At 42.7% G+C, this 12,049-nt stretch overlaps 1 protein-coding gene across 2 annotated transcripts in view; it reads left to right on the forward strand.

The window, feature by feature from the left end:
• The window catches only part of canx (calnexin), a 69,014-nt gene extending 61,771 nt beyond the window's left edge, over positions 1-7,243 (forward strand). For both annotated transcript variants that reach the window (XM_067995969.1, XM_067995970.1), the window contains exons 14-15: positions 3,352-3,506; positions 6,641-7,243. In XM_067995969.1, coding sequence (XP_067852070.1) covers positions 3,352-3,506; positions 6,641-6,685 — 200 coding nt within the window. In that variant the 3' untranslated portion in view covers positions 6,686-7,243. The remainder of the gene's footprint in view (positions 1-3,351; positions 3,507-6,640) is intronic.
• Positions 7,244-12,049: the final 4,806 nt, after the last annotated feature.

The following is a 12,049-nucleotide window of genomic DNA, read 5'->3' on the forward strand; positions in this document are numbered from 1 at the left end:
AAATCCATTATTAAGGAAGTGGTAACAGGGCACTTAGAAAATCGTAATATGATTAGACAGAGTCAACATGGTTTTATGAAAGAGCAATCGTGTTTGACAAATCTAATCGAGTTTTTTGAGGATGTAACTAGCAGGGTAGATAAAGGGGAACCAGTGAATGTTGTATATTTTGGATTTTCAAAAGGCATTTGTAAGGTGCCACATAAAAGGTTGTTACACAAGATAAGGGCTCATGGGGTTGGGGATAATATATTAGCATGGATAGAGGATTGGTTAAAGGACAGAAAACAGAGCGGGGATAAACGGGTCATTCTCAGGTTGTAACTAGTGGGGTGCTGCAAGGATCAGTGCTTGGACCTCAGCTATTTACGATCTATATTAATGACTTCGATGAAGGGACAGAGTTGCTGACGATACAAAGCTAGGTGGGAAAGTAAGCTGTGAGGAGGACACCGAGTCTGCAAAGGGATATAGACAGGTTAAGTGAGTGGGCAAGAAGGTGGCAGATGGAGTATAATGTGGGGAAATGTGAGGTTATTCACTTTGGTAGGAAGAATAGAAAAACAGTATTTTTTAAATGGTGAGAAACTATTAAATGTTGGTGTCCGGAGAGACTTGGGTGTCCTTGTACAAGAAACACAAAGTTAGCAAGCAATTCGGAAGGCAAATGGCATGTTGGCCTTTATTGCAAGACGATCAGAGTGTAAGAGTAAGGAAGTCTTACTACAGTTGAACAGGGCATTGGTGAGACCGCACCTGGAGTACTGTGTACAGTTTTGGTCTCCTTTATCTAAGGAAGGATATACTTGCCTTAGAGGCGGTGCAGTGAAGGTTCACTGGATTGATTCTTGGAATGAGAGGGTTGTCCTATGAGGAGAGATTGAGTAGAATGGGCCTATATACTCTGGAGTTTAGAAGAATGAGAGGTGATCTCATTGAACATACATGATTACGAGGGGGCTTGACAGGGTAGATGCTGAGAGGTTGTTTCCTCTGGCTGGAGAGTCTAGAACTGGGGGGCATAGTTGCAGGATAAGGGGTCAGCCATTTAAGACTGAGATGAGGAGGAATTTCTTCACGCAGAGGGTTGTGAATCTTTAGAATTCTTTACCCCAGAGGTCTGTGGATGCTGAGTCGTTGAATATATTCAAAGCTGAGATGGATAGATTTTTAGACAGTAAGGGAATCGAGGGATATGGGGATCGGGCGGGAAAGTGGAGTTGAGGTCAAAGATCAGCCATGATCTTATGGAATGGCGGAGCAGGCTTGAGGGGCCGTATGGCCAACTCCTGCTCCTATTTCTTGCGTTCTTCACTAGTGAGCTGCTTACGAATTATTTTGCAATTGAAAGGTTTGACATTCTGCTTTGGTCAATTCATCCATTATCACTGGCTGTCTCATTGATCATCTGTTTCTAGTCAACTGGGGCAGTGATGGGTGTAGTGTTTTGGGGGAATTCAGTATTTTTAATAAGACGATAGATACAGCAGGGTAGAGTTTCCACTAGTTTTGCACCCAGATTCAAGTGCAAAAGATCGGGGAATTTTAAATGCAAGTGAGTTATGCACAAAACCCACTTGTGTTCGTATATTCCACAATTTCTTTCCCGCTGGTTCAAGGTTCAATTCACCTGAATCAGGCCCCGCCTACAAAACTGGTCACGCCCTCAGGTGGAAATTGAGTTTCTGCCTCTTGTGCAGGTTGGGGAAGGCTCTTCAAATTGCGTACAGGCACCAGTAGACACACATTTTAAAAAAATTTTCACACCAAAAAATATTTAATTTACTAAAGCTGACCCGTGTACACCAATGAAACTATTAAATTCATTGTAAACCTTAGTAATCAGGTTATTCACAGGTGGGGGACTGGACACCCTTATTGAAAATGCTTTTTTTTTGGTGATGAACCCATTTTCAGCTGTATTCATAAAACTGCAAGAGGTTACCACTCTTAAATACATCAAGGAATACTTTTTAAGTGGAAACAGCAAAAAAAAAAATGACCTTCTATAACGCTGCCCGATTGCGCTGGTTCATGGAAGATTTTACTTTTGTGATTGTGCAGATCAATTTTAGCAGAAATTTGAAGTGTAATCTAACCGGTGCCATCTTAAGCACATTTTCCTGATCGTAAATAAATCCTATTTTTGGCCTGAATGTGACAGTCTAATAGTGTGGTACTTACCACCTTTTCAGAATATCCAAGCGAGTATGGTGGACATCTCTCATGTTCTCCATTACGACATACCCTAGGTAATGGGTAAATGGTTCCATGGCACACAATCCCACTCACTGCAAAGGTACGGGTACAGGCTTTAGATGATAAGAGTAAGTCTGCTTATGGAAACTCTGTGACCACAAGGTAAAAAGCCCAAAATGTTGGGGAAATTTTTGTCTTGAGCATCCCTGGGCTAGGAGGGGATAATTTGGCCAGGATGTCAAACTTTGTTGCTTTGGGCTAGTTTGTGAAGGGCGAGAGAGGACTGGGGAGACTGGATTAGTCTCTGATGTGATGACTCTTCCAATCCAGAAGTTATGCTGCAGCTGTACAAAACCCTGGTTAGACCGCACCTGGCGCACTGTGAGCAGTTCTGGGCACCGCACCTTCGGAAGGACATATTGGCCTTGGAGGGAGTGCAGCGTAGGTTTACTAGAATGATACCCGGACTTCAAGGGTTAAGTTACGAGGAGAGATTACACAAATTGGGGTTGTATTCTCTAGCGTTTCAAAGGTTAAGGGGTGATCTGATCGAAGTTTATAAGATATTAAGGGGAACGGATAGGGTGGATAGAGAGAAACTATTTCCGCTGGTTGGGGATTTTAGGAGTAGGGGGCACAGTCTAAAAATTAGAGCCAGACCTTTCAGGAGTGAGATTAGAAAACATTTCTACACACAAAGGGTGGTAGAAGTTTGGAACTCTTCCGCAAATGGCAATTGATACGAGCTCAATTGCTAAATTTAAATGTGAGATAGATAGCTTTTTGGCAACCAAAGGTGTTAAGGGATATGGGCCAAAGGCAGGTATATGGAGTTAGATCACAGATCAGCCATGATCTTATCAAATGGCGGAGCAGGCACGAGGGGCTGAATGGCCTACTCCTGTTCCTATGTTCCTAAATAACCTGCCAGTGTCATTGTTTAGGAATTTAAATGTGGTGACTTGTCTTGGATACCATCCCCACCCAGAGAGCCATGACCTAGCATGACTTACTACCTTCAAAAAAAAAGTGAAGCAGGAGAATGCTCTGTGTGCTGGTTTGAAACTGTCGTATTTTATTGTTCCTGCAATCTATTACTGTGCAATTAAATTAGTTCAAACTAACGTGTGCTAATCATTTTCAATGTCACAGCTGAAGAGAAACAGAAGGGTGATGCTGAGGACACTCCTGGAAATGTAAGCCAGGAGGAGGAGGAGGAAGACGATGAGGAGGATGAGCAGAAGGAGGAAGAGCAGGAAGGGGAGAAAGGGGCACAAGAGAATCGAAGTGCTGAGCAAGTTGATGACGTAAGTCACTGAAAGGCACCTTGCGAATTCCTTGCTGGCGAATGGACTCGTGCCTTTTTGGGCACCTGTGCTAGCATCGAACAGTCTGAGAACATTGATAACTTTAGTGCGGCCTGTCTTCTATATCTGTTACTCTTTGGTGGGGGGACACAGTGGAATTCCTCCTGATTTCTGTTAAGCATGAAGCTCGCCCACTGGCCCTCTCCATGGGCTAAAACTTCAAGCAGCTTGCTTGCACTAATGCTGTCCATTGCTCCAGCACTTTCAACTCCCCTTTTGCTTCCTACCCCACTTCTCCAATCATTAGCGTTTAGTTTGAGTGTCTCAGTAGTTTTTTTAAAAACAGAATAGTGGGATTTGGTATCTTGTCATTGAATGATGTTCCTGTATTTATGAATCAGAGGTCTCTTGCTTAAGGGTGTATGTCAGATGGTCTTGGGATGCTCTGTAGTTAATGAATTCCTTCCTGCATATGGTGGGTTCCTGAGCCAAGTGGACTTCACATTGGTGAAAGATTCACTTAACAAGTTTAACTTGTCCAATTTGGGGAGTTTTGTGTGCAAACTCTTATCTCTGGAATCATTTACTACACCGAATGACCACGAGTCCTGCTATGCAAAAAAATGATGGTGGCCATTTGGTTTTATGTGCTGCAGTGTGACTAGAAAACAATAGATATAAAACACTCTACCTGACTGGTATGTTGGTGGTAGGATGATTTTTTTTTATTCGTTCATGGGATGTGGGCGTCGCTGGCGAGGCCGGCATTTATTGCCCATCCCTAGTTGCCCTTGAGAAGGTGGTGGTGAGCTGCCTTCTTGAACCACTGCAGTCCATGTGGTGAAGGTTCTCCCACAGTGCTGTTAGGCAGTTCCAGGACGATGAAGGAACGGCCGATATATTTCCAAGTCGGGATGGTGTGTGACTTGGAGGAGAACGTGCAGGTGGTGGTGTTCCCATGTGCCTGCTGTTCTAATGATGCGTGATATGTATGTCCTCCAATTTTTGGCCTCTTGCACATCCCTAATTTCCTTTGTCCCACCATTGGCAGCTGTGCCTTCAGCTGCCTGGGCCCTAAGCTCTGGAATTCCCTCCCTAAGCCCCTCTACTTCTCCTTTAAAACACTCTTTAAAACCTACCTCTTTGTGACCTGACCTAATATCTCCTTTTGTGGCTCGGTATCAAATTCTGATTTGATAATCGCTGCTGTGGGACATTTTGCTATGTTAAAGGTGCAATATAAATGCAAATTATTGTTGTAGCATAAAGACTTGCATTTATACAGCTTTCATGACCTCAGGGCGTCCCAAAGCGCTTTACAGTGCTACTGTCACGAACTGTTGGTGAATCTTGTTGTGCACTCGCACCTGTGAATTAGCCCATTCACACTAGCTTTGGAGGTGCCAAATAATCTCTGATATAGAACTGGGCCTCTACTGAAACTGAGGTTGCTGTCCTGAATTTAAGCCTTGGTACTATTCAACATGACCCATTGTTAACGTATCGGTGTTGTGGCCAATACTGCAGAGTGGGAGGGGAAACAAGTTTGATCCCAACTTGTTTGATCTCCTACACAGGTGTCAGCTTTGGCTCTTGTGTAGTATGTTTGCCTCTGAGCACAAGGTTGGAGGACCCACTCCAGCGAGTTTGACACTCAGTGCAGCACTCCCTCGGCACTGCACTTATCGGAGACGTTAAACGGAGCCCATGACTATTCGAAGAAGAGCAGGAGAGTTCTCCCCGGTGTCCTGGTCAATATTTATCCCTCATCACATATACACACATTTGGATCTGGTCATTTATCTCATTGCTGATTGTGGGATCTTGCTGTGTGTAAATTGGCTGCTGCGATTCCTACATTACAACAGTGACTACACTTCAAAAAAGTACTTCAGTGGCTGTAAATCGCTTTGGGAGGTCATGAAAGGTGCTATATAAATGCAAGTCTGTTTGTTTACAATTGGTCATGGGAATTGGTGAATAATTTGATTGCTGAACACTAAAGCCATGTAGAATGTTAGTAATTTGGTGGAGGTGGAAATTGATACCCTCGCCGTCCAGTGGAGGCATTTATTGTCCTACTCGTTGATCACATAGGATACAGTATGCAAGCAGGAGCTTTTTTTAAAAAAGATTAATTCTCTGATGTGGGCGTCGCTGGCAAGGCCGGCGTTTATTGCCCATCCCTAGTTGCCCTGAGAAGGTGATGGTGAGCTGCCTAGAACTGCTGGGCACCTGGCTTTTGATAACACTAGGCCACTTCAGAGAGCAGTTATGAGTCAACCATGTTGGTGTGGGGACTGGAGTCACCTATAGGCCCAGACCGGGTAAGGACGGCAGGTTTCCTTCCCTAAAGGGACATTAGTGAACCAGTTGGGTTTTTACGACAATCCAACAGCTTCATGGTCACTCTTACTGATGCCGGCTTTTTATTTCTCTGGATTGTTAGTCCTAAGAACATAAGAAATAGGAGCAGGAGCAGGCAATACGGCCCCTCGAGCCTGCTCTGCCATTCAATAAGATCATGGCTGATCTTCGACCTCAACTCCATTTTCCCGCCCTATCCCCATATCCCTTGATTCCCCTAGAGTCCAAAAATCTATCGATCTCAGCCTTGAATATACTCAACGACTGAGCATCCACTGCCCTCTGGGGTAGAGAATTCCAAATATTCACCACCCTCTGAGTGAAGAAATTGTCCCTCACCTCTGTCCTAAATAGCCAACCCCTTATCCTGAGACTATGCCCCCTGGTTCTAGACTCTCCAGCCTCTCAGCATCTACCCTGTCAAGCCCGCTCAGGATTTTATGTTTTGATGTGGTCACCTCTCATTCTTCTAAACTCCAGAGAGTATAGGCCCATTCTACACAATCTCTCCTCATGGGACAACCCTCTCATCCCAGGAATCAATCTACTGAACCTTTGCTGCACCACCTCATGTGTTCTGTGCCCTTAGCTAGGAGGACCAAAACTACACAGTACTACAGGTGAGGTCTCACCAGAGCCCTATATAATTGCAGCAAGTCCTCTACCATTAACACGACCACTGTACCCGTGTATACAAAGGAAGTCTCACAATTGAATTTTTGTTCAAGTTTGTATTTCAATTTGTGAATTCTGTTTCTATATTACAGAAGAAAGATAGTGCGAATACAGATAGAAAACCACGGAAAGATTGAGATGTTCCTGCAATAAAACATCGTTTGGCAACACTTGGGATTTTTAAGGAGACCACCATCACTGGGACTTCAGAGAGCTGAACTCTTGCAGGATTTCGTGAGACGAGAGTTGTGTGCAAAAATTTAAAAAAAACCTTACACCCCACACTGACCAAACACTAGATAGACCAGTTCGTTGTTTTCAGCAAGGACTGCAATCTGAATTGAAATGTACTTTATATATTATATATTAAAACAAAAATCCTGCTTGTTGGTACATTATCCAAACTGTTACAAATTAGATTTCAGGCTTGCTAAATTTTAAAAACAAAATGCTCAAGTAAGATAATGGATATAGCCCATAAGCCAGCCAAGAGAGGGAAGGGAAGGGGAGGGGGGAAACTAATGGGGCCTCTGCACTGTCCGAACGCTTAATTGGTTTACTTGCAAACTACGCAGTATTGGCAGACCACTTTTCCTAATGATTCATTTAGAACGAAATCCCGTGAATTCCACCAAACAGTCGAAACCTCACCGCCTTTTGCCTTCAGGGTCTCCTTCCTTGGGATGGGGTGACTAGGGAAAGGGAGGGGTGGGGGGGGGGAAAGAAAGGGCGAGGGGAAGTCTATTTATATTCCACATTTGAATTCATCTTAAACTTACTGCATTCCCATTGGGAGCAACAAGTGGAAGCTTAGCGCACTTGCGATACTGACCCACGCTAAGCTTTGCAACCTCCGTGCCTGAAAAAGTGGCGATTTTATTCCTTTCCAAAACACAATAGCTGAGTTTATAAATGTGGGGAGGAGGAGGAGGAGGGGAGAAACTCCCGGACAGTTCAGGTTTTTCCAGAAGTTTGTTTTCCCACTGACTCCCTCCCTCTCCCAAATCTCCCAATTTATGTCATTGTTTTTTTCCCCCCCTGTTTCACAGTTTGCTTCAACCTGCATTTTTGGGGACGTTTTATGGACTTCGCTTTTTCCTGAAAGTTTTCCTCTGCCAGCCTCCCCCACAAGTTAACATCGAGAAACAATTCTCTGAGCTCTGCGTTAAAATGAGAAATTAAGCATGGGTTGCAGTTACTGTTGAAGAGTTGCCTATTTTGGCCCCCTACCTGCCCGTAAATGGTGTTTTGTGCGAAATTAGAATGCACTGACTGACTTACTAACCAATTTAGTAAATACTCGGTGAACAGCATCTGACCTTCTGGAGTCACCCTCTGCTTTTTAACCTAACTATCCTATATTTTCCTTCACCAGTGCGACGTGGTGGTACTGATGGCTGCCAGTAAATGCTGTTATACACAACTTTAAAATCGAGACTTAGATCTGCATATGGATATAATTTGGTATTAATGTTGCACTTTTTTTGTGTATCTTATTTTTGTTGGCTGTGAAGGTCTCCTGTTTAAGGGAGGGTGGGGGGAATCCCTGATGGGTTTCCATTTCAATCCAATGATTTTTTTTTTCTTCAGGGTCTTAAAAACCCAGGGTGGAAGGAGCTAGTTGTGTTTTTAAAAAAAACCCAATGCTCGATTGTTTGCTTCCTGTCTATCTGACTTCTGCTTCCTGTCTCTCTCTCTCTCTCTCTCTCTCTCTCTCTCTCGACTTTGTTGTAACTTGAACGTGAGGTTATTTTTGTATTAAGCAGCTGCGTTTATTTGAGGCCTTATCCTGAAGAAGGATCAAGTCTCTACATCTGGACTCCCACCAACATTGGAATCTTCCTTATGTATGTGTGGGAGCAGGAAGTAGTTTTTGCAGAAGGGAGTTTGCAATTCTTTCCAAACATGTCCAGAAAGGCTGCAATCCATATCTGTACTCTGTAGAGCTGACATTGTTCAGTGACTATGGAGAAAATGTTTCTGCTAATGCCCTACACTATCCAAACTTGATTTTTCTGTGGCAAATTGGTGGTTTTGACTTGGTGCTGCATGCCCTTGTTGTTAAGGTGCACACATGGGCATTGGTAAGTGCTTTCATGACCGGGATAAGCATAGTGGCATTAAAGAGGGAGAGAACATAATGGTGTGTAACACTTCCCCTTGCTACATTTGTAGTATTGCATTTGAAGTTTGGGTTCAGGTATATTTTATTTTTTGGCAGAATTGTGCATGAAATCTAATCCATGCTGTAAACGTGTAAGGATCGCTTGCCCAATGTGTTCTAAATTCAACGATGAGCCATTTATTCTGTAACATTCTAATCTTTAACCTAAACCTTTCTGTCTTCTGAACGCTCTTGGAATTCTGTTGTAGTTGGATAAGCGAGTTACAAGTTTAGTTCCACATGTGGGCCACTTCACCATCTCCTGGGCGCGAACAAAGTATCTAAACGCAAGGTGACTGGTGTACTGTACCCACCTGGCGTTGGGTAGATTGGGACCTGGTAGAACGGCAATCCTCAATCTAGGGATTTTCATTCTTTTCTGCTGAGGGGAGGGAGAATCTGTAGTTCTCTCAATTGTCCTGAATTTCCCATTAACTTTGTGGAGATTTTAAATCTTTGAAGAACTGTACATGGGACAGGGTGGAGGGGTTTAAAGAAAATGAATCTCACAGGAAAGCACTGAATGGATATATGGCAAACTCACAGTATTTATCTTGCAATACTATGTTAAGTATATGAACATGTATATCCCTTAGGAAGATAGTTTCATTGATATGGTACTTAGTTTGTATTTTTTTTTTAAAAACAAATATCTCGCGGTCAGGCGTCTCTGAATGTGTTGCAGTGAATTAGTTTGGAGCGCGGTGACTGTTATGTAGGAGCAGCCATCAGTCCCGGCGACATCTCACCAAACAGCAAAGAAATCAACAACCAGTTAATTTTTTTTAAAGTTACTTTTATGCAACAGAAAAAATGATCTATCTCCAGTTACTAAATCTTGGCAACGATGCTGGTTATTCTGATGCGGTATAAGGTGGTTCTAGTTTTTTTTTAAAACTTAAAAGATCTCCCTAGTGCTTGGCATTGCAAGCCTGTATCTTGTATCCGCTTTCTCAAACATCTGATTTTAAGCTTTCTGGTAATATTAGAAACTGTACTTGGGCACTGGACCATTTTGCTATGTATTGGTAGATCGGTTCCTTTTAGATGGGAAGCACTAAAATTTGATTCTAGAGAGACATTCCCTGAGGGTGCACTGAAAAAAAGAAAATGTCTTGGTGGTGAGGGAGGAATAAATGCAAATCGAATCTCTCAGTCCTGAAAGCAATGAGAGTTTTCTGCCCTGACTAGCTGAGAGATGGACAAACACTGGGTTGGCCGGTTTATGGATCTGCTCTAATGTTTGATAAGATTCCAGATTCGCCGTTTTTAGGAAGTTTCCCGAATGTTGCAGCGAGCTGCAAGACTATAATCCTCCGGATATGGTAATAAATCAGTGAGTTGGGTGGCAGAATTTCTCGATGGCTGTGTGTTCACAAATTTACATTATAACAACCCCTCACCCTTGCCAAAAGAATGTTGAGGTATAACGTCCACCATGTAGTCCTTTTGCTCTTTAACATTTTCTGCTAGCCATGTTCTAATGCACTGAGTTCTCCCACAGACTTTTTTGCTGCTGCTACTGCCTGTTGAACCCATTGGTTGATAAAGTTGTGTGAAGGATCCACTAGATTACAGCGATTTATATACGCTCTCTTGGCTGGGCTCCTTTTTAAATATTGGAGCTTTGTAATTCGGTTTAATTTTGGTTGTTTGCCTTGTTGGACTGTAATGGTTTTTGTGGTCGATTAGCGATTTGAGGTTACTACACCAGCGCTCGTGTGTTTTAATGGTTCAATCTCGTTGTGATGGAATACTTCCAAAGGTATTGCAATACTGTTTTTTTTTTGAGTTGAGAAGAGATGTCAAACATGGCCTTGCCAGTTGCAGTGTCCTCTCAATAAGAGACCACTAAAGCTACTGCTAGGATAGCCCAGAAAATAAAAGCTATGGCTGTCCCATGACCTCAGTCCATGATCCCACCCTTTGGCTGAATCTGTAGCTTGCTTGTGTTTATGGGATCTGATGAACACTGTGCCCACTTTGCTTCCTCTCTGCTGTGAAGCCTTTATAAACGGTTCATCTTCAGAAAGGAAACTGCTGGATGGAGTACTAATCATGGACACAAATGCAGTCAACAGTGGCAGGAATGAAAGTCCATAATGTTACTGGGCCATTGTTACTGCTACCCTGGTTATAGCAGCGTGTCGCTGGGCAGTAGTATTTTCCAATTAAAGCATATCCAAATCGTAACTTCAAAACAATTCTTAACACCAAGGTGTTAATGTAACACCAAAAGGTAAATGCCACCACCTTTCATTGTATTGACAGTGTTAGTGCTTTTTGTGTACTAGTGTGTGATGAGACAAGTCCTTGATTGATACTGTGCTGGTATAACTTGCTGACGAAAATTTCAAGTGTGGGATCACACTGTACAATGCTGGTTAATGCTTGCTCCAGTCCATCGCCATTCAAAGCCAAGTCCAAACATCCAAATGGGAAGATTGATCCAAGCAAATGAAACCAACATAATTTTTTGAGTTGGCAAATATATTCACTGATTCCTTTTACTCATCCTTTAATGAAATGTTTTCTTTACAATGTTAAGTTTATAATTAAGTTTGAGGTCTAATGTTCACTTTTTTTGTAAAAAAAATAATGCTTTTGCCACCTAGTTCAAAGGGTCTCCATTCTGCTCTGTGAATGACCTTATTGAGTAGTATAGACACTCTAACCCACTGATGGTTCATAGATAGCACAAAATGGACCCTTTTCAAAGGAGATATTATTATAAGTTTTAAAATGCTGATTGTATAGAGTTTGGAGCGGTAGACAAAATTGACATAGTTTGTATCCCAGGTTAAGTTATGTTTCAGTACTTCCCTTACAGGAATGCAAATTCAAGATCATGTGATAAAAATGATTCCTGCAACTAAAAAAAATTAATTAAATCAGCAGCTGTCTGGCCTTTTCCTTGCACTGGCTTCCCTACTTTATATTTTGGTTCTCGGGATGTGGGCAACACATTTATTACCCATCCCTGGTTGCTCTCTAATAATTTTTTTACAACAGGATGGTTTGCTGGTCAACCATGACTGGCGTCAGGTGTAGACCGGACTACGCAGGCTTGGGATGGCCCCTTTCCCAAAGGGGCATGAGTCACTTTCTCAACTCATTTTATCACTGGTTCTTGGATTCTTCCTTTCGCAGCTAAAGAAAGAAAGACCTAGGAACAGGAGGAGGCCATTCAGCTCCTCAAGCCTGTACTGCTATTCAGTTGGATCATGGCTGATCTGTATCTTAACTCCATCTACTGGCCTTGGTTCCATAACCCTAAATATGCTCGCCTAACAAAAATCTATCACTGTTTTTAAATTTTCAATTGGCCCCCAGCCTC

Source organism: Heptranchias perlo, chromosome 14, assembly GCF_035084215.1.
Source record: "Heptranchias perlo isolate sHepPer1 chromosome 14, sHepPer1.hap1, whole genome shotgun sequence".
Lineage (NCBI taxonomy): Eukaryota > Metazoa > Chordata > Chondrichthyes > Hexanchiformes > Hexanchidae > Heptranchias > Heptranchias perlo.